The 26,314-nt window shown below is 41.0% G+C and overlaps 2 protein-coding genes across 2 annotated transcripts in view; both read right to left on the bottom strand.

Moving 5' to 3' along the window:
- LOC122342952 (NACHT, LRR and PYD domains-containing protein 3-like) overlaps positions 1-26,314 on the bottom strand; it is a 924,523-nt gene that overhangs the window by 164,746 nt on the left and 733,463 nt on the right. The window lies entirely within an intron of this gene.
- On the bottom strand, positions 150-25,535 carry LOC122343149 (NACHT, LRR and PYD domains-containing protein 12-like). Its single transcript, XM_043237505.1, is given in 13 exon segments — positions 150-955; positions 1,039-1,085; positions 2,240-2,413; positions 4,280-4,453; positions 5,108-5,281; positions 9,199-9,372; positions 9,514-10,327; positions 10,330-11,274; positions 18,191-18,238; positions 18,422-18,553; positions 20,772-20,807; positions 20,892-21,014; positions 24,534-25,535. Coding segments are annotated over 12 exon segments (3,366 nt in total). The 5' UTR covers positions 20,992-21,014; positions 24,534-25,535; the 3' UTR covers positions 150-407.

The following is a 26,314-nucleotide window of genomic DNA, read 5'->3' on the forward strand; positions in this document are numbered from 1 at the left end:
TGGGAGATGTAGGTACTGCTTTGGATGCGACTCCCACAGGTGAGTTGCATCCAAACACTCACCGGAACACTTAAGACGATCCCCGTGGACAGATCACCGGAACCAGACGCGCACGCACGCACACACACACACACACAGACAGAGAGATCTTACAGTATTTCTGACACGCTTTATTCTGTTAATTATATACAGTATTTTATAATTATAAATTTGAGATGCAGTATTAATGTCATGAAGATACTACTAACATCTGTGCTCTGTTTCACAGGGAAAGCAAGACCTGATAAAATGTCAAACTAACTTGATAAAAGCTTATTGCATGAATTTAAATGTAAATCTCACTGTTACTGATTCATCATGCAGCTCAAAGCATTCTGGGTAGAATCTCATCAGTCTCTTCTGATTCATCAACACAGTTTCACTGATGATTTATAATAAACACCAAACCCAGGACAGAGTGTCTGAGTGAATGTGGTCTGGACTGTGTGGATGAGACTCATTGTGTCAGAGACGCTGAAGAAGGACAGAGTTCCTGCGCTCTCATCCACATACACTCCTACTCTAGAGATATCATTATCATCATACACTCCTGTTATGCTGATGGGCTTCATAGACAGATGAGTCACTATGTTATTGTGTCTGAATGAGAAACTGCTGGGAGAGCAGAACAAACTCCAGGACTGATCATTATTTCCAAACACACAATCTTTACTCTCTCCCTTCCTGCTGATGTTCTTATATGCCACCGATATAAACACATGTCCGCTCCACTCAGTCTCCCAGTAACAGCGTCCACACACACTCTCTTGACACAACACCTGCTGATAATAATCAAATCTGTCTGGATGATCAGGATACGACTGTTTCTCTTCCACACCTGTCACCTTTCGGTTATCCTCAGACAGATGGAGATGAGTGTTTGCAGTGTTTGGATCCAGTGTGAGTAAACAGACCCCTGAACACAAGAACAGACACATTTCTAACACATTACTGTGTGTGTGTGTGTGTGTGTGTGTGTGTTTGTGTGTGTAGACATACATTTCACCAGTCCTGCTGTAATCCTGGATTCTCCTCCATGATCAACTCTAGAAAACACACAAAGAAACAGTCAGTCAGTTAAAGACTATGCCATTGCAAACACTGCAAACAATTATTTTCTTTCTTAAAAAAGGTAACCCTACACAAAAATAATGTAGCAAATGTCAGTTTTTTTTTCACTGACAAAAAAAAGTCAGTGGCGAGTGAAGGTGGTGACGAAGAAATGAAGACCTGGCAGTAACTGAAAATTAAGACTTGGCTGGGGGCGAGCAACCAGCAGCCCCTGAGACAGTAACCCTATCCTGAATTTACTAAGTGCAACCTGACCCTGGATCAACATCTTTGTTGACCCTGGAACAACATTGTCAGTTCTTTATACCTGATCCAAGAAGTTGGGTCAAATTGCATTACGGCCTTTGTTACCAATGGGAAGCGTAGATCTGATTTTGGCAAATGATTTGGCTGAAAACTGGGTGTGGCATGCTGTCGTACCTCCTGTTGTAAAAGCTATCCCAACTTTGTCTGTGTGCACAAGATTGCCGGAATGTCTTAATATCCTACGCTGTAATTCGAGCAATGAATATCAAAAAAATGTAACCCAGAATGAGGAATCAGAAAAACTTTCCTTTGATCCATTAATCAATTTGCCTTTTTCTTCCTTCATTGATTTCCCGCAATGAGCTAATTGTGGCTCAAGTACAAGAGATTGAGTTGACATCATTATTTGCGATTGTTCAGTCCAATGATAATATTGAAAGCGCAGCTTCTGGTTAAAAGACGGTATTTTGATTTGTAAGTGGGTACCTTGTAGCGATCGTGCTTTGGGTGAACCAACATTTCAGGTAGTTATTTCAGAGGGATTGTGTGATTTGGTGCTAAAAACAGCTCATGGTGGTATAGCCGGACACTTGCATTGCAAATTAATGTCCCTTTATAATTTAGACTCTTGCTAAAGGCTCTAATGCATTGATACTGAGAAGCTATTTGATTTAGAAAACAGAGACGCTACCACCATGTTACTGAGAAATGTAGTTAAACTACTAGCCTCAATACTTGTAGCTATAAGAAACAACACAGTAAAATGTTTTAATTTATAAAATGGCAAATCAAAAAGGTATGTTTTCAACATGGATTTAAAAACAAACAGTGAAGATGCAAACAGAGTAGTAGAGAGTTCCATAAAACGTCCTCTATGACATACTTGAGTTTGTTCAGTGAGCAGTTTGGATCCTCCAGTTTTTCAGAGAGCAGCCTGACTCCTGAATCTCCAGGATGATTGTAGCTCAGATCCAGCTCTCTCAGGTTTGAAGGGTTTGAAGTCAGAGCTGAAGATACATAATGACAGCCTTCCTCTGTCACCATACAGCCAGACAACCTACAAAAACATACAACAAGTCCACATCACATTAGTTTGTTCCTTTTCATGCTGAACTGGTTGGTCAATAAAAAAAGTTGGTCACAACATAGTTTTGTGCTCATGTGGCATAAATATTCCCCCAAATTATTAGACATTGCATATCTTGCACTGAAATGGAAAAGTAAAGCTTTAGATCTCTCACACAAACAATAAATGTACTGATCCTAAAGTGTATTGAAAGAAAAACAAAACTTCTAATGTTCTAATCTGCTGCTACTCTCCCCATCATAAGAGATTTGTGCCAAAACTACACAATGATTTACTTTTTTTCCATTATCAGAGATTCTACATTAATATGTTATATTACTTTATTATCTTATCATTTTCTCAGTTCATTGTACAGTTAAACCTAATGATAAGTGATGGGATTAACAGTGTTTTTATGTATATATATATATATATATATACATAATTTTTTCAGTATTGCATAATAAAATTAGTGTTTCCCTGTTACAATGCTGTTACTAACTATAAAATGTGGAGTTCGATGGAATTCTTCAGCTTTTAAAAACTGCTGTTTTCTCAGGTAGTGAGTGGAACGACTGCACAAAAGACAGTTTCATTGGCTGGCACCTATTATACTCCATGTCTTGAGTCTTGATTTCAGCAAATTAGGACTGGATTACATATATATATATATATATATATATATATATATATATATATATATATATATATATATATATATTCATGTGCATCTCATAAGTAAAGCCAGTTCTTTGATTAGCGGTAAATCTCACAATGCCGTAGATCACTGACAAGCTATGCAATAATTGTGCATAATACGAGAGGTTCACTATATAACGAACGACATATCATCCAGTCCTACAGCAAATCAATTTGAGGAAATTCTGACTATGTGATCTCTAGGAGTGGGCTCAGGAGACGAGGAACAGCTGTATGGAACCAGCAAAGTCTCAGGGGTAAAGAAAGGAGCTCTGAAGTCAGAGGGTATTGCCTCATCTATTATCCCTCCTTTGATGGGTTCAGGGCAAGGAGGACACTCTTAAAGCGCAGAGACATGGGGGTGCGTGGCAAGCACAAACATACTGGGGTGCTTTGCCAGTACAGAGACTTGGGAACGCCTACAGGGCGTGGGCACTGGAAGTGCTTTCATTAGATGCGCAGGAAGAGCTATTCTCTGGAATCGGGGGCAGCTCTCCTGGCCATGATTTGGAAACCGGACACTCTGGGACAGGGAAAGCCATGACTGGGGGATTAGAATGACAGGAACTGGGAATGTCTCTCCTGGATGTGACTGGGGGATTTTACCAACAGGAACAGGTGAAGTGGTAGTGGCAAAGGTACTGGATCCACTTAAGCAGTGAATGACACTCCTGGTTGTGATGAAAGAACTGGATCCACTTCAGCTGACAACGGCACTCCAAGCTGCTTTATTACACGTATGACAAGTACAATCAATACACTGCGCCTGAAGCCAGATTTTGAAAGCGGCTTATTCTAAAATAGATCTTTCATGACAGCAACAGTTACGAACAATCAGTATGTGAGCAGAGTGGAGGAGAATTGATGCACACAGGACATGTCAAAATCCACCTTTGCTATTTTAACAACAAAAAACTTAAAAGTTCCTGACATTTTTCATACTTAGTTTTAGGGAAATGAAATAACAGAGAATGGAAAAGAAAAGCTCATATACTCTGATAACCATTGCCACACAAATGTGGCTTTTTGTTAATGATTGTACCACTATCTACAAGATTTAACACAGTTACACATTTTAGCTGCTTTTTCATAATAATAATTTAATTTCTTAAATATTCCTTTGACCATGTTAACATTTAGTTAATTATTGTACTTTACCTCAGTATTTCTAGGCTAGAGTTTGGACTCTTCAGTCCTTCAGAAAGAAGCTTCACTCCTGAATCCTGCAGGTCATTGTTACTCAGGTCCAGTTCTTTCAGGACAGAGTTTGATGATTGTAAAACTGAAGACCAACTCCCACAAGACTGTGCAGTGAGATTACATGTGGAAAATCTGAACAAGATGAACATAGTAGTTGTATACAGAATTAATCTTAACAGTGTGATATTAAATAAATAAATAACTATTTGAAACCCAAACCTTAACATCTTTAGCTTAGAGTTTAGACTCTTCAGTCCTTCAGAAAGCAGCTTCACTCCAGAATCCTGCAGGTCATTGTTACTCAGGTCCAGTTCTCTCAGGCTAGACTTTGATGATTGTAAAACTAATGACAAACTCTCACAAGACTGTGCAGTGAGATTGCATACGCAAGATCTGAATGAGATGAACACAGTAATTGCACACATAATTATTCTTAACAGTGTGATTGATTGATTGATTAAATAAATAAGTGAAACTCACACCTTATCATCTTTAGCTTAGAGTTTGGACTCTTCAGTCCATCTGAAAGCAGTTTTACTCCTGAATCCTGCAGGTCATTGTTACTCAGGTCCAGCTCTTTCAGGGTAGAGTTTGAGGATTGTAAAACTGATGACAAACTTCCACAAGACTGATCAGTGAGATTACATGTGGAAAGTCTAAACAAGATGAACACAGTAGTTCCACACATAATTAATCTTAATAGTGTCATTTAATAATACAAAATTAAAAATAAATATTTGAAACTCAAATCTTAAAATCACCAGCTTAGAGTTTGGACAATTTTACCTCAATATCTCCAGCTTAGAGTTTGGACTCTTCAGTCCTTCAGAGAGCAGCTTCACTCCTGAATCCTGCAGATCATTGTTACTCAGGTCCAGTTCTCTCAGGACAGAGTTTGAGGATTGTAAAGCTGAAGATAAACTCTCACAAGACTGAGCAGTGAGATTACAGCCACACAACCTGGGAAAGAGAATCCAAAAATAAAAATACTGTATTAATGTGAATTTTTATATATGATTTTTTATATGTGATTCAGTTTAGATATATAATCTTGAGTGCATGTTTGTGCTTATCGGACTTTATAAGTAGAACACAATGGGGCTAAAGACTAAGACTAAAGACTAAGAAATAAAATGCTATTTACTTTGCCTAAACTATACGTATACATTGTATACATATATTTTGTTGTATACGTATGTATACGTTGTATTGAATATGAATGTAGCAGCAGATGTTCAAAAGGTACTTTATTTAAAAAATATTATAAATGTATTTCTAAAATCATTAATATTGATGTTTTACATATAATTATCATGCTTAGAATGAAACCATCATATATCGATTTACCTTCTGAATCTATCCATGCCATGGCAACAAATGCAAAAGTCAGCCATCTATTAATTATTATGTGAATTATTTAGTCTTGAAATATATTAATTTTAAAATACATTAAATATTAGATTACACAAGCTAAGCAAAGATCACATGTACATGCATCTTTTTTGCCATCTAGTGGTTAAGATAAAAATAATATCAATCATTTAACCTAGTACAATCATTGTAGCCTATACAATAACAATGCACTCATTATTATTATAAAAATAGTAAAAAAAAACTATACAAATAGTAAATACATCACTGATTATAACTGTTATTGTTTAATTAGTTCATGCTTTGTTAACAACTTAAGCATAGCATGTTCTTATTTTATATTAGGTTACAGAAAATCTGAAAATGTCATTTACTTTTACATTTAGTCATTTAGCAGACAGACACCTGCAAAACAACTTATTAATAAAGAAAATTAAAAAACAATTGAAAATTATTATTACATAAAAAGCTAAGATAAATATAAAACAGAAAAATAATAGAGTAAGCCAGCGTTAGAAGTCTTTTTGTATTTTGTTAATTTAACAATAAATACAAAGAAAATAAATAGATAGATAATGAGTATCGACAATATTGTTGTTGTGGTGTCATGGTGCGGTTTCCGAGAGAGAGCACTCAATGAGGAAAAATAAACGTAAACAATTTTAATCTTCTAGGAACTACATAAACACTACAATTACAGGCTTGTAGGCAGGCAGGTAGACAGACAGGACACAAAACCACACGCATTAAAAGATGAGAGCCGACGATTAAACAGAAGCAAACTGGAACTTAAATACACACAGAAATTGACTAAACTAATAAGACACACCTGAAGACAATGAAACAATTAACAGGACACAGAGAGCACATGCCTCAAGACAAAAACAACAGCAAAGTTCACATGTGTGACACATCGCCCCCTGAGGTGTAGGCGGAGAGTCGAAGAGGCAGGGTGACACCGAGGCACTGGAGGACCTAGGCGACCAGGCTTCAGCAACCGAATCGGACACGGTGGACGAGAAGGATGTGTCGGAGCCAGAGTGACAGAGGACTGAGGTGGAGCTGGAGGGATGCAAGAGCCTGACAGAGCCGAAGGGATGGAGGAACGAGGTGAAGCCGGAGGAGAGGAATCCCGAGGCAACGGATGGTCAACGATGGACCAATGCGGAGCCGGAGGGATGATGGAGCTTTGCGGAGTTGGTGGACTGATGGGCCACGGTGGAGAGGAGGGTTCTAGGAGCCAAGGGGGAGCAGACAGGTGTACAGGCCGATGTGGAGTCCAGGACTCGGAGGCCGGGCGATGAGGCGAGGGATCCTCCATCCACAACGGCGATGGTGACCGGCAGACCCATGGCGAGCACCAGATGGTGAGCTGGGGATGAGCGCAGGGGCTGATGGGAAACATTGACAGTGGATAAGGGTGGGAAAACTTGGGAGTGTAGACACTGGAGATGGCGCTGGCTGTGAAGACACTGGCAGGAGCGCTCGTGGCACGGGCACTGGCGAGAGCGCTTGGGGAACATTCTCTATGGAGCGCCCTTGGGGCAGGGACTAGCAGGCAGCAGGCATTCAGGATGGCTGGACAGGACCAAGAACTCAGGATACAGGGGAGGTGCCAGGTCTAATTCCAGGTCTACATCATCCAGCTCTTCTTGTAGATCCAGCAGCCCCAGATATATAATCAGCTCATCCTCAGCTGTTGTGCAGTTGGCGAAGCTCCACTCCGTGCTCTCGCTGTAGTGGGCTGTCTCCACCATGGCATGCTCTGTTGCCAGCTCACACAACTGGTCTGACTGGTCTCGGGTCCGGTGCTGCTCCACGGCTCTGACGCTCCCTCCAGCGATGGCTCTGTGGTTGCGCTAGACTCCACAAATGCTTAGGCTGTGGCTCCGTGACGCGGTGAGATGGTGGGCTGGGCTCTGGATCGTGAGTGGGGTTGAGGCACCCACTCAACGTAACTGGCGAGGCTTTCTCGAGGACCGTTCCCGGACAGCTTAGCTTGAAAGGAGGGGTTTAGTCCGCGGAAGTAAATCCTGCCCAGAAAGCTCTCCGGGTAATGGGAGTCGTTGGAAAGGACGAAGTAGGTCTCTGGATAGTCCTCGAGAGAGCAATCCCCCTGCTCCAGCAGGAAGATGAGGACATTAGGGTCGACAAACGGGGAAAACACGCTGCTAGTATTTGTGTACGGTCGGTTCTTCTGTCACGGTGTGGTTTGCGAGAGAGAGCACTCAGCAAGAAAAAATAAACGTAAAAAAATTTTATCTTCTAGGAACGAAATAAACACTACAGTTACAGGCTGGTAGGCAGACAGGCAGACAGACAGGACACAAAACCACACGCATTAAAAGACTATAACCGACGATTAAACAGAATCAATAAATAGCACAAGACAAAAACAACAACAAAAAATATTTAAGTATTTCAAAATCAAAGTTTGTTATATATTTTTAACATGTCCCATGTATTTGAACATGTTTTGAACTATGACTTTCATAGTGAAGTTTATCTTTGTCACCAGTATGTGCTTCAACACCAATACTGTACCTGCTGAAGTTTTCATTTTTGCTGTTTAAAACCAAACCAAAACTCAAACATCAAACTGCTGGATTTAGGCCTAAGCTATAATTTTGTAGAAATTTCTGCATAGCACACTGTTCATTTATAATACAATAGTAGGTGTATTATGATAGTAATGTAAATCTATGTTATTTTCCATTTTAAAGATGAAGGAAATGCTGTATAAAGCAAATGGGCAGGAAGAAGCAGTTTTATCATTATAATCCGAGATAATAAGTTGATCATGAATGGTTGATGAGCCTAACTGGTGTAACAAATGCAGACTCACACAGAGGGTAGGTATAATATTTACAAGGTTTATAGATGATGGAACAGCTCAGTATATTGAGGTATGAGTATATCTCCTGCCACAAATGATGAGTCGAGGAAGAAGATCCAGGAGACACACACCACAACCACAGATGGCAAAGACAGGACCACAGGTGACAAAGAGGAACACAACGGGTAAGTATAGATGTATATTTTCGAGATAGTAATTTGTAGGAGCATGGGAATGAGTCCACTTCGTAAATACGAGCTCGGACACTGGGTAAATGGTGGTGTGCGCTTATGTATTGACGGTGCTGAGTGGCTGGTTTAAGTGCAGGTGTGATCAGTTAATACTTGGGGGAATTGGATCGATGGGATTGGGTGGTGACAGAATCTGGCAGGTCTGTGACAACTGGATGGTGAAATTGTGATGAACTGATGGGTTTAAATCATAAATCAAATCAAATCCATTATGAAAGGAAACAGGTTTTTAAATTCACATGAAACAGCTCAAACTATTTTTTGGAGTAGGCATTGCCTGCCTTGTGTTTTTGTAAAAAATGTCACTGACACAATCATACTATGGTATAGATAGGGAAAGTATCTGTTAGTTATAGTTAAGAAACAACTATTTATCAACATATTTGAACATAGTAATTTAGTGAATGTTAATTTCAAACCTCAGTATGTTCAGTCGACAGTGTGAACTCTTCAGACCATCAGAAAGCAGCTTCACTCCGGAATCCTGCAGGTGATTGCAGCTCAGGTCTAGCTCTATCAGATGAGAGTTTGATGATTGTAGAGCAGAAGACACAGTGTCACAGCATGTTTCATCAAATCCACAGCCATCAAATCTGCCAAAATAGAATGTTTCAGTTAAAAAATTGCAATATTGTACTATTTATAATAAAAACATTATTAAATATTTTACATTTCACTGTTCATTGATGTACAACAAAACGTTTAAATGAACAGCAGTGAGTGAAATTACTCACAAAGCTTTTCTGCAGCATCTCACAGCTGGAATCAGTGTCCTGTAGTCTTTTTTTGATGTGAACCTTTTTGGATTGAACTCATCCAGCACCTTCTCTGATATCAGCAGTATGTAGGTCAGCACTGTGCACATTGAAGATGAGAGATCTCTTCCTGGATGTTTCCCTGAACTGAGGTAATTTTGGATTTCCTCATATAATGAATGATCCTTGAGTTCAAGTAAGCAGTAGAATAGATTTACTAGAATGTCATCTGAGATGTACTTATTTTGTTTTTTTTTAATGTACTTAGTTATTTTTTGAATGCTCTCTGTAGTGTCTTCAGGGTGTGTGATCAGGCCTTTGAGCAGGTGTTGATTGAATTCCAGTGAAATTCCCATCAGAAACCGCAGGAACAGGTCCAGATGTCCTCTCCGACTCTCTATGGCTTTGTTAATGGCTTTCTGCAGTAATTTCTTTAATGTCAAATTTTCTTCTGGCCCATCAAAGAAAAACTGAAGCTCCTTCATGTTCTTGTTCAGGTAGCAGATGAACACATGCACTGCAGCAAGAAACTCTTGAACACTCAGATGCACAAAGCAGAAGACCTTTGCTCCATGAATTCCATGTTCCCTTCTGAAGATCTCAGCAATCATTCCTGTGGGCTCCATGTCTTTATTTGCATCAATATCACATGCTTTCAGATCTTCCTTATAGAACACAATGTTTTCCTTTTTCAGTTGTTCAAACGCTAATTTGGCTAACTTCAAAATCATCTCTTTATTTAATTGTAAGTGCTCTGAACATTCTCTTTCTTGTTTTTTATCGTATTTCTGGCCATCTGTATCAGCAGGAAGTGAATGTACATTTCAGTTAGTGTTGTGCTGATGTTCTCTTCATTGTTCTCAGTGAGAATATCCTGAAGTACTGTGGCTGTGATCCAGCAGAACACAGGAATGTGGCACATGATGTAGAGACTACGAGAAGTCTTAATGTGTGAGATGATTCTGGAGGACAGACTCTTATCTTTGATTCTTTTTCTGAAGTACTCCTCCTTCTGTTGATCACCGAAACCACGCACCTCTGTGAACAAACCCACATACTGAGGATGGATCTGATTGGCTGCTCCTGGTCGTGATGTGACCCAGACAAGAGCTGATGGAAGCAGAGTTCCTTTGACCAGACTTGTAAAGAGCACATCTACAGATGCTTTTTTCTCAACTGTGTTCAGAGACCTACTATTAAAATTTAGAGGCAGACGACTCTCATCAAGTCCATCAAATATAAATGCTAGCTTATATTTCGTATATAGCTTTGATTTCTCCATATCCTTGACTTCAGGATAAAATTCCAGAAGAAGCTCATGGAGACTGAAATCTTCATTTGTCATTAAGTTAATCTCTCTGAATGGAAGCAAGAACACACAGTGTATATCTTGATTGGCTTTTCCTTCTGCCCAGTCCAGGATGAACTTGTGCACAGAGACAGTTTTTCCAATGCCAGCGACTCCTTTAGTCAGAACAATCTTTTTCTCATTGTTTTTCTTCAGTTTAGTAAATATATCATTACATTTGATTGGTTTATTCTGTGTTTTTTTGTTCTTGAAAGCATCATCAATCTTCAGAATCTCATGTTTGTGATTAACATCTTTCATATCTCCCTCTGTGATGAACAGTTCTGTGTAAACAGCCTTAACGTGTGCTTCATTTTCTTGGTCACCCTCAAAAATATATTGCACTTTCTTCAGCATGTTTGTTTTGTGAGTTTTGAAAGAGTTCTGCTGTTCTGTAATAAACACGATATTGGGAAGAAAAAATGTAAAATTTTTATTTCACAAAATATTTCTATACCAGCGTGATGATCATTATTAACAAATGAGGCAGACAGATTAAATTTATATTTCTAAAAACAGCACACTCCGTTTTCAACAACCACAGTGTTCATTACTTCCTACTCCCTAATCTCCCTGTCTGTTAAATCTGTAATTTTTTTTTGTCTTCACACACAAGTGTGACATTGTCACGTCCTGATCGAGAGGCAGATACAGAGGAAATTCCAGGTAATGTTTCTTTATTAAAACAAACTGAGGTATCGGCGAGTAGCCGTAGAAACAAACATAGACTGGGTTTCCCAAAACCCGTAGAGAAACAGACTAAGGAGAGAGTCTAAATAACTTCCCTTCAAAAGGGTCAGAGAGTTCCTAAGGACGGCAGCTCGAGAGTGCAGACAGGGTACAGGTAGGGATGCAACCTTGAGATCAGCTGTCGAGTGAACAGGAGCGCGTGTATATGAAGGGGAGCGGATAAGTGGCTACAGGTGTTGATAGTTAGTAATCGGGTGACTGGGATCTTGACCATGTGACCGGCTCGTCTGCTGATGGTGGTGCTGGCGTGTCATTAAAAGCCAACCCCGGTGGAGCAGGTTCGGCGTGCGTGGCTTCTCGAATTTGTTCGTCAAGGGACCACAGTATAGGCGTGACGAAGACAGAAGTGGGTAGAATGGTCTCAGGTTCCTCTGAGGTAGGATGGGGTTGGTGGAGACGAAAGAGAGCGTCTTTCACATTTTTACCACCGGGACGATAAGTTATCTTAAACTGGATAAGTTATCTTAAATTCACTCAGTCAAGACTTGGGTTACATGCTTGCGGTGTTCGGTTAGGTTGGATGAATAAATGAGAATGTCATCAATGTATATTAGTACAAACCGGTTTAGCATGTCCCGGAAGATTTCATTCATGAAGTTCTGAAACACTGAAGGTGAGTTTGAGAGCCGTACGGCATTACCTGGTACTCGTAGTGTCCGGATTGGGTGATGAAAGCAGTCTTCCACTCATCGCCTTTGCAGAAACAAATTAAATTGTAAGCACTTTGTAGGTCGAGTTTGCTGAAGATGCGAGCTTCATGTAATTCTTCCAGGACGGCTGGGACTAATGGCAGAGGGTAGGCGAATTTGACAGTTTGGTCATTTAGCATTCGATAGTCTATGCATGGTCGGATACCTCCATCTTTTTTAGCGACGAAGAAGAAACTAGAAGCGGCGGGAGAAGTGGAAGGACGGATTAACCCCTGGAGTAAAGCTTCTTGAATGTACTCCTCCATGGCCTCTTTCTCCGGGACCGATAGAGGGTATATTCGACCTCTGGGAAGGTCTATAGCAGGTCTATAGCACAATCCCAGGAACGGTGTGGAGGTAGGTGAGTGGCAGCAGTTTTATTGAAGACGTCTGAGTAATTGTAGTATTCGAGTGGGATGGTAGGTATGGCATGATTCTCAGGGCTCTCTACGGTCGTGGAGTGACAGGATAGGTGATTGAAGGACCTCTTTGTAAGTGGGACCAGGCATCTCTCCTTACAGAGTTGACTCCACACCAGAATCTCTCCTGTTTTCCACTTGATTACTGGCTGGTGTAGATCGAGCCAGGGTCGGCCCAGAACCACATCCACAGTAGCATCTTCTAAAACTAACAAGAAGATCGTCTCCATGTGAAGACTGCCAATCTGGAGGGTGAGCGGCAGAGTGTGATGCCGCACCATACCGTTAGAGAGGGGTCTGCCCTGAATAGTAGAGATATGGTAAGTAGTGGAACTTCGGTGACGGGGAATGTGGAAGTCAGCCAAAGTAGGGGACGAGATGAAATTCCCGGATGCTCCGGAGTCCACCAGGACCTTGACTGGGAAAAGTTGCCGACAGAAAGAGAGGTTAGCGTCTATATAGGGAATGCGTGCGACTAGAGGAATTAGGGTAGTGACACTCACCGTTGGTTGAGGTGGTCAGATAGGACAGTAGCGGATGATGTGAGTCGAGGAGCCGCAGTACAAGCATAATCCTTCTCTGACACGTCGGGTTCGTTCTTGGTTGGAGAGGCGATAATGATCTGTGAGCATAGGTTCGGGTTGCGGAAGAGTGGCGGCTAAGGAAGGAGACTCGTGCGAAGGCGGACAAGCCGATATGTGTTGTGCCACGTTGGTGGCTTTTCGTAGGAACACCTCTAGTCCCACCGTGTCCTCAAAAATCGCCATTTCTTGGCGTATGGTTGAATTCAGACCCTGACGAAACATGGAGAGTAGTGCGGTGTCATTCCAGCTGCTACGGATCGCCAATGTACGGAAATGGAGCATGCACTTGTGGATGGGGAGCTCTGCCTGCCGTAGCTGAAGAAGCTCATTGTGCACGGTCACACTCATAGCGGATTGACCGAATACCTCCTGGAAATGTGCGATAAAACTTTCCAGTGAGCTTGCTCGGGAACTGTTGATCGTCCACAGTGCTTCCGCCCATTGGAGTGCTCTTCCAGACAAGTGAGAGATGACAAATGCAATTTTGCCCCGTTCGGTCGGAAAGAGATGCGGCTGCATCTCCAAATACAGGGAGCACTGAAGGAGGAAGCCCACACAGGAAGTAGGTGAAAATGGCCTGAGCAATGGGACTGGACGAGCTGAGGGGTGCTGATAGAGTTTCCCGAACCGCTTGGAGGAACGACTGAAGGGGATCGCTCGAGGGTTCTTCTTGCGCTTCCATATTTTATGTCGATGGGCTGATCTTCTGTCACGTCCTGATCGAGAGGCAGACACAGAAGAAATTCCCGGTAATGGTTTCTTTATTAAAACAAACTGAGGTATCGGCGAGTAGCCATAGAAACAAACATAGACTGGGTTTCCCAAAACCCGTAGAGAAACAACCTAAGGAGAGAGTCTAAATAACTTCCCTTCAAAAGGGTCAGAGAGTTCCTGAGGATGGCAGCTCGAGAGTGCAGGCAGAGTACAGGTAGGGATGCAACCTTGAGATCCAGGGGAGCGGATAAGTGGCTACAGGTGTTGATAGTTAGTAATCGGGTGACTGGGATCTTGACCATGTGACCGGCTCGTCAGCTGATGGTGGTGCTAGTGTGACAGACATCATATACTTCTGTAAATAAATACAATATACATTCACGTCTCACAAGCTTCAATAAACTTTAAATGGAACTTATACTTTCACTTTGAAATTAAATTTTATAATTTAAATACCCTGATGTCCACTTAGCAGGACACTTACGTTCGAATAGAACAAATGTTTCAAACGTTATGAGAAAGCGTTATGAGAAACATAAAAAAATATGCAGAGCAGGGACTTGAGAGGAATAGGATTAAGAACCCAGTCTGTAGAATCTGTCCGGTTACGGTCAATGTGTCCATCTCCACGCAAATTAGGCTCTTTTACAGAGAGTTAATTGCAATTATTTTACTGATCATGAAATGGGAAATGTAAGATTAACCTGTTAATCAGTGGTTTTCTGCTTTTACATGTAACTAAACGGTTCAACCATAGTTTTAAAAGCTTAAAATCCTGCAGCCTCGAGTGGTGGGACCCTGACTTGACAGCAAAACTCTCCTGCCGATCACGTGTGTGCATGGAGACACACGGCAAGTCCCAGCTCATTCCATCACTATCACTGGCGCTCCGGGTTCCTGGACAGTAGAGGTGGGGATACTAAATGATCTGCTGTTTCCTGTACTTATTGGCCGAGATTGGCCTGAGTTCGACCGCCTATTGGCCACCTTCACTCAGCCTGACAGCCCCCGAGGGTGCAGTCGAAGGCGAAGAACGATCCGAGGACCACACCGCCAACCAGCCCTTCTAGCCTCTAGCCTTCTAGCCAGCGGGAAAGATGGTGAGTTCCCTTCCCAAAATCCTAACCCTTTTCTTGATGTTTTCCAACATTTGACGGAAGGAGGCTCCTTTGCCCGGGTCCAAAAGGAAGATGACCGCTTGAAACACTGCTGGCTTCAAGTGAGGATTTTGGAAGAACAGGAGGTGCGGCCCGGGCCCCATCCTCTCCCGCACTTCATTGTGGAAAATGGCCTGCTTTACTGTGTCACCGAGCAAAGGGGGAAGGAGAAGAAACTGTTAATTGTGCCCCACAGCAAGACCGTTCTCAAGTTGGCCCATTCACACCCGATGGCAGGTCACCTTGGCACTGGCAAAACCATCCAACAGATCCGAGACTGTTTTCACTCGCCCGGCCTGGAGGCCAAAGTCAAGCGTTTCTGCCAAGCTTGTCCCACCTGCCAGCGTACGTCGCCAAAGGACTCTTCCCCCCAGTCCACTAATCCCACTGCGCATCATCGATGTGCATCGGGATGGACCTTGTGAGGCCAATGCCAAAGTCTGCCCGGGGATATGAACACATCCTGGTGGTTGTCGACTATGCCACCTGGTACCCTGAAGCAGTACCCCTGCGTAAAGCCACGGCCAAGTCCATCTCCCACAAGCTCTTTCTGCTCTTCGACCAAGTTGGCATCCCGATCAGGGTACCCCCTTTATGTCCCGGCTAATGGCTGCTATGACCTCTGCCGGCTGCTGGGGGTTAAGCAACTCTGGACCACAGTATAACACCTGAAAACTGATTGGCTCGTTGAACATTTCAACAAAACTCTAAAACAGATGTCACGGCATGTAGTGGCCATGAAGACAGGAGAAATTGGGACCTCATGCTCCCCTATGTGTTGTTTGGGAGGTGCCTCATGCGTCAACAGGCTTCACCCCCCTTTGAGCTCCTCTTTGGCCGCCAACCTTGTGTGCTTGAGGAACAGCAGCCAGCAGCCAACCACATGATTGAACATGTTTGCCAGATGAACCATGATTGAACATGTTTGCCAGATGAGGGATCAAATAGACTGATTCATGCTGTTAGTCCGGGACCACATGAGCAAAACCCAGCAGCACCACTACAATCGGGCCGCCCAACCACGGGAGTTCCAGCCTGGTCCTTGAGTGATGGTCCTTGTCCCGACAGCAGCCTGCAAGTTCCTCGCCACTTGGCAGGGTCCATATACTGTCATAGAGTGGATCGGCCCTGTTATCTACTGTCTGCGGCAACCAGGGCGCCGAAGGACCGAACAGATCTATCACATAAATCTACTCAAGCTGATTGGTCATTACTCCGATGTGTTCTCTCCTCACCCCGGGCAGACCAACGTTGTGGAACACGACATCCGGACAGCCCGAGGAGTCATCGCCCCGGCAGCGGCCCTACCATGTCCCAGAGGCTTTTCGGCAAGCTACAGAGGCCGAGATCCAGCAAATGTTGAAGTTGGGGGTAATTGAGCCGTCCCGCAGTCCGTAGTCCAGCTCCATTGTCATGATTCCGAAACCCGACGGCACCCTCCACTTTTGCAGTGACTTCCTGCGCCTAAATGAGGTCTCCAAGTTTGACGGCTACCCCATGCCCCATGTGGATGAGCTGCTCAACACCCTGGGAAGGGCCCGGTACATTTCGACCCTGGAATGATGGACATCGTGCTACGACCCCATCAGTCCTATAAGTCCTATATTACCTGGATGTCGTGGTGGTTGACCTGGGAGGACCATCTAGAGCGCCTGCTGTCCAAACTGCGGGGAGCTGGACTCACCACCAACCCCCGCAAATGCCACTTTGCTCTCGCTAAAGTTCAGTACCTGGGAAGGGGCCTCATCTGGCCCCAGGAAAAGATGGTAGAGGCGGTACAGAAAGCCAGAGGCCTCAGACCAAGTTCCAGGTACAAGCTTTTTTGAGGTTGGCAGGATATTATCAATGTTTTATCCCCAACGCAGCTGTGGAAAAGGAAGCCATGGCTTAAGTTGGTTAAATGACCGTGGTGTTGGAGTGCTTGAATGGCCAGCAAACTCACCAGACCTGAACCCCATAGATAATATACGGGGTACTGTCAAAAGGGAAAATGAGAAACAAGAGATTGAAAAATGAGATGAAAGTTTCTGTCAAAAAAACCTGGGCTTCCATCCAACCTCAGCAGTGCCACAAACTGATCACCTCCATGCCTCCCTAAAATTGAGGTAGTAATTAAAACAAAAGGAGCCACTACCAAGTATTAAGTAGATGTTCATTAAATAAACATACTTTCCAGAAGGCCAACAATTCACTAAAAATGTGTTTTTATTGGTCTTATGAAGTATTCTAATTTGTTGAGATTGATGGGTGTTTGTTAAATGTGAGCCAAAATCATCAAAATTAAAAGAACTAAAGACTTAAATTACTTCAGTCTGTGTGCACTGAACTTAATTAATACACAAGTGTCATAATTTGACTTGAAATACTGAATAAAACTGAATTTTGTCTTGACACTGTACACTATTGAAATACACCTGTATATGGTTTTACTATGGTTTCATTGAAAAACACTTAAAATACAAATGCCTACAAAGGGCACCAAAGTTCTTGCTGTTTGCTGTTGTTACACTTATAGGATGATCAAATCTTTCTTTAATATTGACCAAACATTTAATTCAGATATCCACTTTTGGCAACCTTTTTGACAAACCCTGCCTAAATGAACCATGGTTTTCTCGTAGTAAAACTGCTTCATTTTATTTTGTGTGATTTCTAAATGCTTGAGATAATAAAATAAACCACAATGTATTAATAAAATCATACAGGTAACTGTGTAGAGCTGCAATTAAGTTGTAGTTAATATAATTTAATTACAATTTATTTAATTACTTTTATTTTTTTAATTCTATTTTGGCCTCTTATAGTAGGTGTGTAGAGGGCACAACAATACTATTCTGAAGAATACTATAGAATAGTATTGTCATAGTACAATAGTATTGTTATATTGAATAGTACCGCTGTTGAACTGAAGTGGTGAAATTATAGCTCAGGCATTTCTACACAGTGTTCAGATTTTTAACTGTGAAACTCACAATTGTACAGGTTGTTGATTTACCTTTTTTTTCTCTGTGTTCCTTTACCATTGCTGGAGATTTCTGTTCATCTGGTAGGAGAAAGAAAAGATGCATAAATAATAATCAAAAGGAAATACAGATAAATATATTAGGTGAAATATTATTCCACAGCATTTATAATGTTGCTAAATTTAATTAAAAGTTGTTAACAAATACAAGACACACTACTAGTACTATTAACATCTGAGTATAGACTGGTAATGTAAATGTACCGTTTCCTTCAGCAATTGAGCCATAAATTGTTACTGGTCCTGTGAAGGTGTTCGCAGTCAATAAAGGAGCATTTACACTCGCACCTGTTTTAGCATTTACACCAACTGTAGTCTGGACATTTCTCATCTGGACTGGAGTGTATTGTAATGAAAGAGTGAAATTATTAGACAGATATAACATTGTGAAAAATATTTTTAAAGCATATCATACAATAAATAAAAACATTAATATTTTTCTGATTCTGTTTGTGACATGAAACCAGTAACTTTGGTGACTGACAAAACTGGAACTCACTGAGAGAGGCCAATTGCATATATTCAGGTTTTCGCCAAGCCAGGAAGCCAAGCCAGTGACCTGGTCACTCAGTGGTGGTACAGCAACCATAGTGACAGGACAAACCGTGGAGTTTACACATATGGGATCCTATCAAGTCACTACATTGCCTCTACATGGCCTCTACATATAGACCTCTACCGGTTCTCAAGGATTCATCGAGTGAGGACCAGGCACTGGATGCTCCACCACATCTGGCTGCTGAGGGACTTTCTGGAGTGGTTAAAACAAGGACAACACTGGCTCCACACAGAAGCTATAGATTGTAGTGTGCCGTCCAGCCTGCAGCTTTACAGATATTTGACTGTGAGGCACCACAAGCCAATGCCCAGAAGGATGCAACACTTCTAATAGAAACTAACTTTTTTAACATACTTGAAGTAAATTTCTCTAAGTGAGATCCTATTTCGTTGTTCACTGACTGAGTGACCGACTGAAAGGTAATTGGAATTCAAAAAACAAACATGGCTTTATCTTAGAACAAAACTTAACAGTTAATTGTTTACAAATTCTAAAATGATTGTCCAGAATTAACCAAATATAAATCAGTGTATCAACTAGATGGTTGGTTTAGTTCATTAGTTGTGGGGCCAATTCTCCACAGGCCAGAATCTTTTTTTTCCCAAACGTGGCATGTCAAGGTTAAGCAATCAGATAGAGTCAACATTATATGTAAAAGGAACCTCTTCAGCATGAGCCACTTTAAAATGATCACACATTTTATTCGTAAGTGACAAGATTGTCACAAGTCCAACTTATCCAGACAATTCCTCTGCCCAATTCTGACTCCACATGCTGGTTTTGTCTGGCTATTGGAGAACTGGCCCAAATCTTCAACAGGATTTTTTTTCATTTTCTAAAGGGCTTGCTGCTGTTGCCTTTGCTTTGTTGGGTACTCTTAAAGTCTGTGTAAAGTCAGTATTGAATGTGTTGTAGTGAACTTTGATTTTGCCAACCTAAGAGGCGAAACTGGGTAGTGATGGGTACTCTCATCACCAATGACATTATGATATTTGGATCAGGTGTCACTTAAGGTGTAACAATTAAGAAAAATTGGTGGGATCTCTCATCAACACAAGGAAGACACAAGTGTAATAAAATAGATTTTAATACCAAAAGTAATTAACAACTATTAAATGAATATATAAGTGTAAAGTTCATGCATAAAGATGCATAAAATGTAAGTGATTGTGTTGGATGTAGCTATGTTAGCTACATTACCTGTCCATGATAGATAGCTGCTTCAGATTCTGTGTGTGTGAACCTCAGGCTAAAACCCTGATGTCAATTATTTTCACTGTGCTGCATTTCACGCTCTCATTGGCTGGTTTTCAGCCCACGAGGCTGGTCTTAGCTGGGAGGCCAGCTGGAACGACTAACTAAAACCAACCTGATCAGTCTAGCCAGGCTGGAAAACCAGTTACAACCAGCTACTTCCAGCTTAAACCAGCTAAGACCAGCCAAACAGTCTGTCTGTTCTGTTGTTCCCTGGCTTTTTACCAAAGGTATTCTTCTTGTCTTTTAAGAAGTATCTGGCTGTTGTCTTAGCATCTCCATCTGATGGTGTTGGACAATTCGCTTATGTTAGTCAGCAATTACATTTATAATGTGTTTTCAAATAAATCTCGAAATTGACTTTACACAGACTTTAATTTACTGACTTGATTACACAGATACAACTGAACTGAACTGGACAATAATATTACTAAATCAATGATGACCTGACTTTAACTGGAAAATTTAAAATGACTGTACAGCTGCTTTGTCACAATCCGTATTGTATGAAACACTATATTAATAAAGGTGACTTTTGAAAGCAAACAGAATCTGTTATAATCAGTGGGGCTCTCTATACTGGATTTGATGTAAACTAATGAATTTATTAATCAAATGTTGCCCCAAAAGGTTTGGGAACCAATGGTTCAGTTGAGCAGATTTAGGTGGGCCTTTGGTATTATTTGTTCTTTATGTTTACGACACACACACTGATTTACTGTTGTGCTAAAGTTGCTTTACCTTGTTTTTCTGCTGCCTCAAAGCATTCATGCTCATCTGTGAAGAAAAAGGTAATAATATCAGAAATAAGATATAATCATTCAGTTAGATATTGTTCTGTAAAACCAAAAGAGTCTTAACCAGATGTTCTGAACTTCAGACCTCGGAAAAGGCAACAGCAGCTGTAAAATGTGTTTCTGTTTTGATTCTCATCTAGTGTATCCAGATCCTTCTCCGACATCCTCTTCTGTCATTGACTCCCTTCTGCAGGACAAGAAGAAAAGCTTTGTATTTTACTGCATTAGCACTACAGTTCTGTGATGATAGCATTACACTGTACTGCATGTTAATATTTATATTATTGTGCAAATAAACAGGTGATGAAAAAATTATGTGTCCTTAAGAGATTTTTCAACATTTTTTGTGTCAGAGAGGGATAGATATTATGATACATGTATACCTATTATATGCAATGATGATACATGTACATGTAATACACATTTCAAATACAAAAAAGGATTTTGATGTGAAAACAGCTTCACAAAAATAAGTAAAATGCTTTGCAATTCTACATAATGATATCATAAACATTATTAAGCCCCCATTATCAGCCCCCCCAACGCACAACATTAACATTATCAGCCCCCCCAACGCACAACCCTCAACCAACCGCATCGACTACCGATTCCTCCACTTTCTCCTTCTGCTCCCTCACTGAGACAGAAGTATCCAAACTTCTCCTCTCCAGCCATCCAACAACATGTCCGCTAGACCCCATACCCTCTCATCTTCTGCAAGCAATCTCCCCCACTGTCTTGCCGGCACTCACGCACATCATCAACACATCTCTCCTCACAGGCACCTTCCCCACAGCATTTAAGCAGGCTCGGGTAACCCCACTGCTCAAAAAGCCCACTTTAAACACTTCCCTTATTGATAACTACAGGCCAGTCTCTCTTCTTCCATTCATAGCGAAAACACTTGAAAGAGTGGTTTTCAACCAGGTATCACTGTTTCTTTCGAAAAACAACAAACTGGACCATAACCAATCAGGTTTCAGATGCGGCCATTCAACTGAGACTGCGCTGCTCTCAGTCACGGAATCCCTGCGGACTGCAAGAGCTGAATCCAAATCATCAGTTCTCATTCTGCTGGATCTATCCGCTGCTTTTGACACCGTGAATCATCAGATCCTGCTGTCTACCCTCTCATCACTGGGCATCTCTGGGATCCCACTTCGTTGGTTCGAATCCTATCTCAATGGTAGGTTTTTTAGGGTGGCCTGGGGAGGAGATGTATCCACCGCACATCAACTGGTCACTGGGGTTCCTCAGGGATCGGTTCTTGGTCCCCTCCTCTTCTCCATTTACACTACATCGCTAGGCCCCATCATACAGGCTCACGGCTTCTCCTACCACTGCTACGCCGATGACACACAGCTCTACCTCTCTTTTCATCCAGACGATCCAACGGTAGCTACTCGGATCTCGGGTTGCCTGGCGGACATCTCGACATGGATGCAAGAGTACCATCTACAGCTCAACCTGACAAAGACTGAGCTGCTTGTATTCCCTGCCACTCCAACTACACAACACGACTTCACCATCCAGCTAGGTTCTTCGTCAATTACCCCATCAACCTCAGTCAGAAATCTTGGTGTAATCCTCGATGACCAACTAATCTTCAAAGATCACATTGCAAAGACTGCTCGATCCTGCAGGTTTGCACTACACAACATCAGAAAGATCAGGCCCTTTCTAACAGAGCAAGCTGCACAGCTACTTGTCCAGGCCCTTGTCATTTCTAGACTGGACTACTGCAATGCTCTTCTGGCTGGACTTCCATCGAACACAATAAAACCTCTACAAATGATTCAGAATGCAGCAGCACGGCTGGTATTCAATGAGCCCAAGAGAACCCATGTTACACCTCTCTTTATCTCCTTACATTGGCTACCGATTGCAGCTCGCATCAAGTTCAAGGCACTGATGCTTGCATATAGAACAACCACAGACTCAGCACCGGTCTACTTCCACTCACTATTACAAATCTACACACCCTCTAGAAGTCTGAGATCTGCTAGCGAGCGACGCCTCGTGGTACCATCTCAAAGAGGCTCGAAATCACTCTCCAGAACTTTCTCGTTCTCTGTTCCTGGCTGGTGGAACGATCTTCCCGTACTTATCCGGAATGCTGGATCTCTGTCAATCTTTAAGAAACTGCTGAAAACTCACATCTTTCAGCAATACCTGACCTCATCATAAAAAAAAAAAAATAAAAATAAAAAAAATTACTCTCACTGTCTCTGTCTCTCTTCTCATCCCCCTTGTTTATTCCTTCCCTTCTGGCATGTACTAATTTGAACACTCCCTGTGACTGGGTGTTATAAGCACTTACCCTGTCTGTTTGTCTCTCAAAAAAATGAATCGCTGCTGTACTCTCAATTGTAAGTCGCTTTGGATAAAAGCGTCTGCAAAATGACTAAATGTGAATGTAAATGTAAATGTATTAAACATTATTGTGTATATGTATTCTTTATACTTCCATGGCTCTCAATAGATTCAGTTGTTGGCGTTAGTTTAATACTTCTTGCCAAGTTCTTTTGCTACTTTCTGAACATGTTTCTGGCCACATTTAAACCAAACCACTATCAGTTTGTAGCAGCAAATGAGGAGGTATCATATTGTTCACAAGTAAAATATGGAGTTCTTCAAGGCTCAGTGCTAGGACCATTACTTTTCAACCTATACATGTTACCTCTGGGAGATATTATAAGGAGACATGGTGTTAGCTTTCACTGCTATGCTGATGATACTTCTTGGCCTGATGATACACACCAAATTGACAAACTAAGGTGCCAATTATTGGACCAAAAAACCCCACATGTAAAAATCTACAACACTGTCTAACACTTGATGATTCTTCTTCATCAGTTAGGTGTGATGAACCTAGGTGTGATGTTTGACAGCAGTCTTTCCTTTGAAAACCTATTTCTTTGAAAAAGTTTCTAGCATCTGTAAAACTGTGTTTTTCCATCAATAAAATATTTGCAGAGGAACCCTGGAATTTTCTGTTCATACAACAAAATGCTGTTTTTGTTTTCAGAATCACCACAAACTTCCAGACAGGTGTGTTGAACCAGTTTGCAGTTAAACTCTTCAATACGTTATTGGCCCACCAGGAGCAGGATTAGATAGACACCCCTGATTTAAGTGGCGTGATTTAATAGTTAATAAATGGTGAGTCTGGAAGCACTGCAGAAATAGATTTGTCTTTAGAACCAGTCAAACCAGGAAAATCAACTTCGTGGTTCAGCGTAACTTTACATCAGATAAATGTCTCTAACCTTTCAAATGTTTTCAGCACATGCATGAAACCAAACGTTACGTGTAAAATGTTAAAACAACATAATGCATGCCAGTTTTCAATATCAAGCAGCAAAACAATTGATGAGGATGAGTCCTGTAGAATTAACAAATGACTGCGCCATTTAAAACCAGGAAAAAGATGGATAGAGTTCACCACATAAACACAATATTTAGTTACTGTGCGCTTACTATGACTAATAGTTTCTCTGTCAAAGAGAAAAGAGTGTATGACAAATACTGTATGAGAATCACAAACATATTAATAAAACAGATTTTACACCATGTGACAGCTATCTGGGATTTGCTGACAAAGACACGCTCGATGAATTGTTTTAAATATCATTTTTAAAACAGCAAAGTAAACACATTATAAGACAACATGTATTTGAAAAGTAGAGAAATATGAAACACTCACCAGTCTGTGAACATCTATCTTTTACGTCGTCTGAAATGTTGTTGAACAGCAGCTGTAAAATTTCTTTCACTTCTACCAGGAAGAGATGAGAAGAAAGATAATCTAATCATTGAAACTTTCTTTCATTCTCATAAAATAAAAGGTTCACTTGTTACACATTAAAAAACCACAAAACCGCAAAACCACTATTCGAAGCGCTATCCTCCTGTAACTTTAGAAAGATCTGCTTTATCAGAAAATCACACCAGTTAATTTAAAGTCTACTCTTGTCATATCTATAAAACTCAAAATCAAGGATGACACAAATTTCTTACCTAGGGTAATATTGAAGGAAAATTATACCAAAGCTTATGAACCAAACAACTAGAATTTAGAAGAATGAAAATTATTATTTCAATTTTATCATTATTGGTTCATGTTTTCATGCCCTTTATCTTGTAAATCTGATCTGTTATCATGCCTGTTTATGTCATGCCTCCCTTGCCCTCTTGTTCTTGCCGTGTTCTCATTGGTTCTCTTGTTCATTGTGCCACGTTGATTGGTTGTCCTAGACATTGTGGCATGTTCTCATTGTTTTGTTCACGTCCTGTGACCCTCATGGTTTAGAATCCACATTGTTGATCTAGTCTCTTGTTCTGTATTAATGTTGTAATCTGCTGTTGTTGTGTGTATTTAAAGTCATGTCAAGTATTTGTCTGTTTGGGTATTTGGATTATCACTTTGAATAAAAGTTGCACTTGGTTCTTAAACGCTTGTCTTCAGCGGACTCATTACAGAATGCCCCAGCTTACAAAAAAGGACCCCCCAATGTCCCCTGAATGGCATCTGCGAACGTCCCCTGCATGTGTAGGGTTTCTTAGATGTCCTGAAGATGTCGCGAGCATGTTCGCGGGACTTCTGGAGGACGCAACGGAGATGTTCACAGGACATACCATAAAAGTTAGCGGGATTGTTGGGCCTTTAGGGAACGGTCACTGCAGGTCATTTTAACATTCTTTGTAAACTAAACATCAGTCAAAAAGGATTAGTGTAACTACCCAAGCAATAAACGCACAAGCAACAGTACTTTAATAGTACTTTTTTTTTTCTTTCTTTTAAAACTAAAAATTTTTATTATTATGATGTTTCTGGCACATAAATGAAATGTTATCCTTTTGTTAGCATGTAAGGTCAAAACAGCAAAACATTATGAAAGTTTAAGTCAACACATTGTAATAAAATATTATTAAGCCATAATTAACTATGCACAATTACTCAACTAATCGCATGCTCCTCTATTGAACCTGAATCAATCATTTTAATACATCAGCCTATCAGGACTTTCCAATCCACATCCAATATGTAAATCAAATGGAAAATTGCAAATCAAATGCATTTTTGCCTTTAAAAATGGGAAAAAAAGGTTACATTTTTATGCCAGTAGGTGGGAGCAAGAGACTGTTTTAATAAGTTAACCAATGAAAGAACTCTAAGACAAATGTGGTTCATGATTAAACATACTAATGCCTCAGTTAATACTTACCTCTTTTAATAATAATTAGTATGTGATGAATTAACTAATGAACAGCTATCATTAACTACAGATGGATTCATTCTGTTACGAAAATGACTTGGACACAAAAGGTAAGTTTAAATATTAATGAATTTATTGACACAGATTAATAATGACTGAAACTGAGGCGAGTATGAGATTTGAAAGTTCATTTGGCTGGAGATAGCTGAGACTTGACTTGAACGTTTCTCTTAACAAGATCGCTGGAACGAAAGGTACGTTTTCAAGG

Source organism: Puntigrus tetrazona, chromosome 4 (genome assembly GCF_018831695.1).
Source record: "Puntigrus tetrazona isolate hp1 chromosome 4, ASM1883169v1, whole genome shotgun sequence".
Lineage (NCBI taxonomy): Eukaryota > Metazoa > Chordata > Actinopteri > Cypriniformes > Cyprinidae > Puntigrus > Puntigrus tetrazona.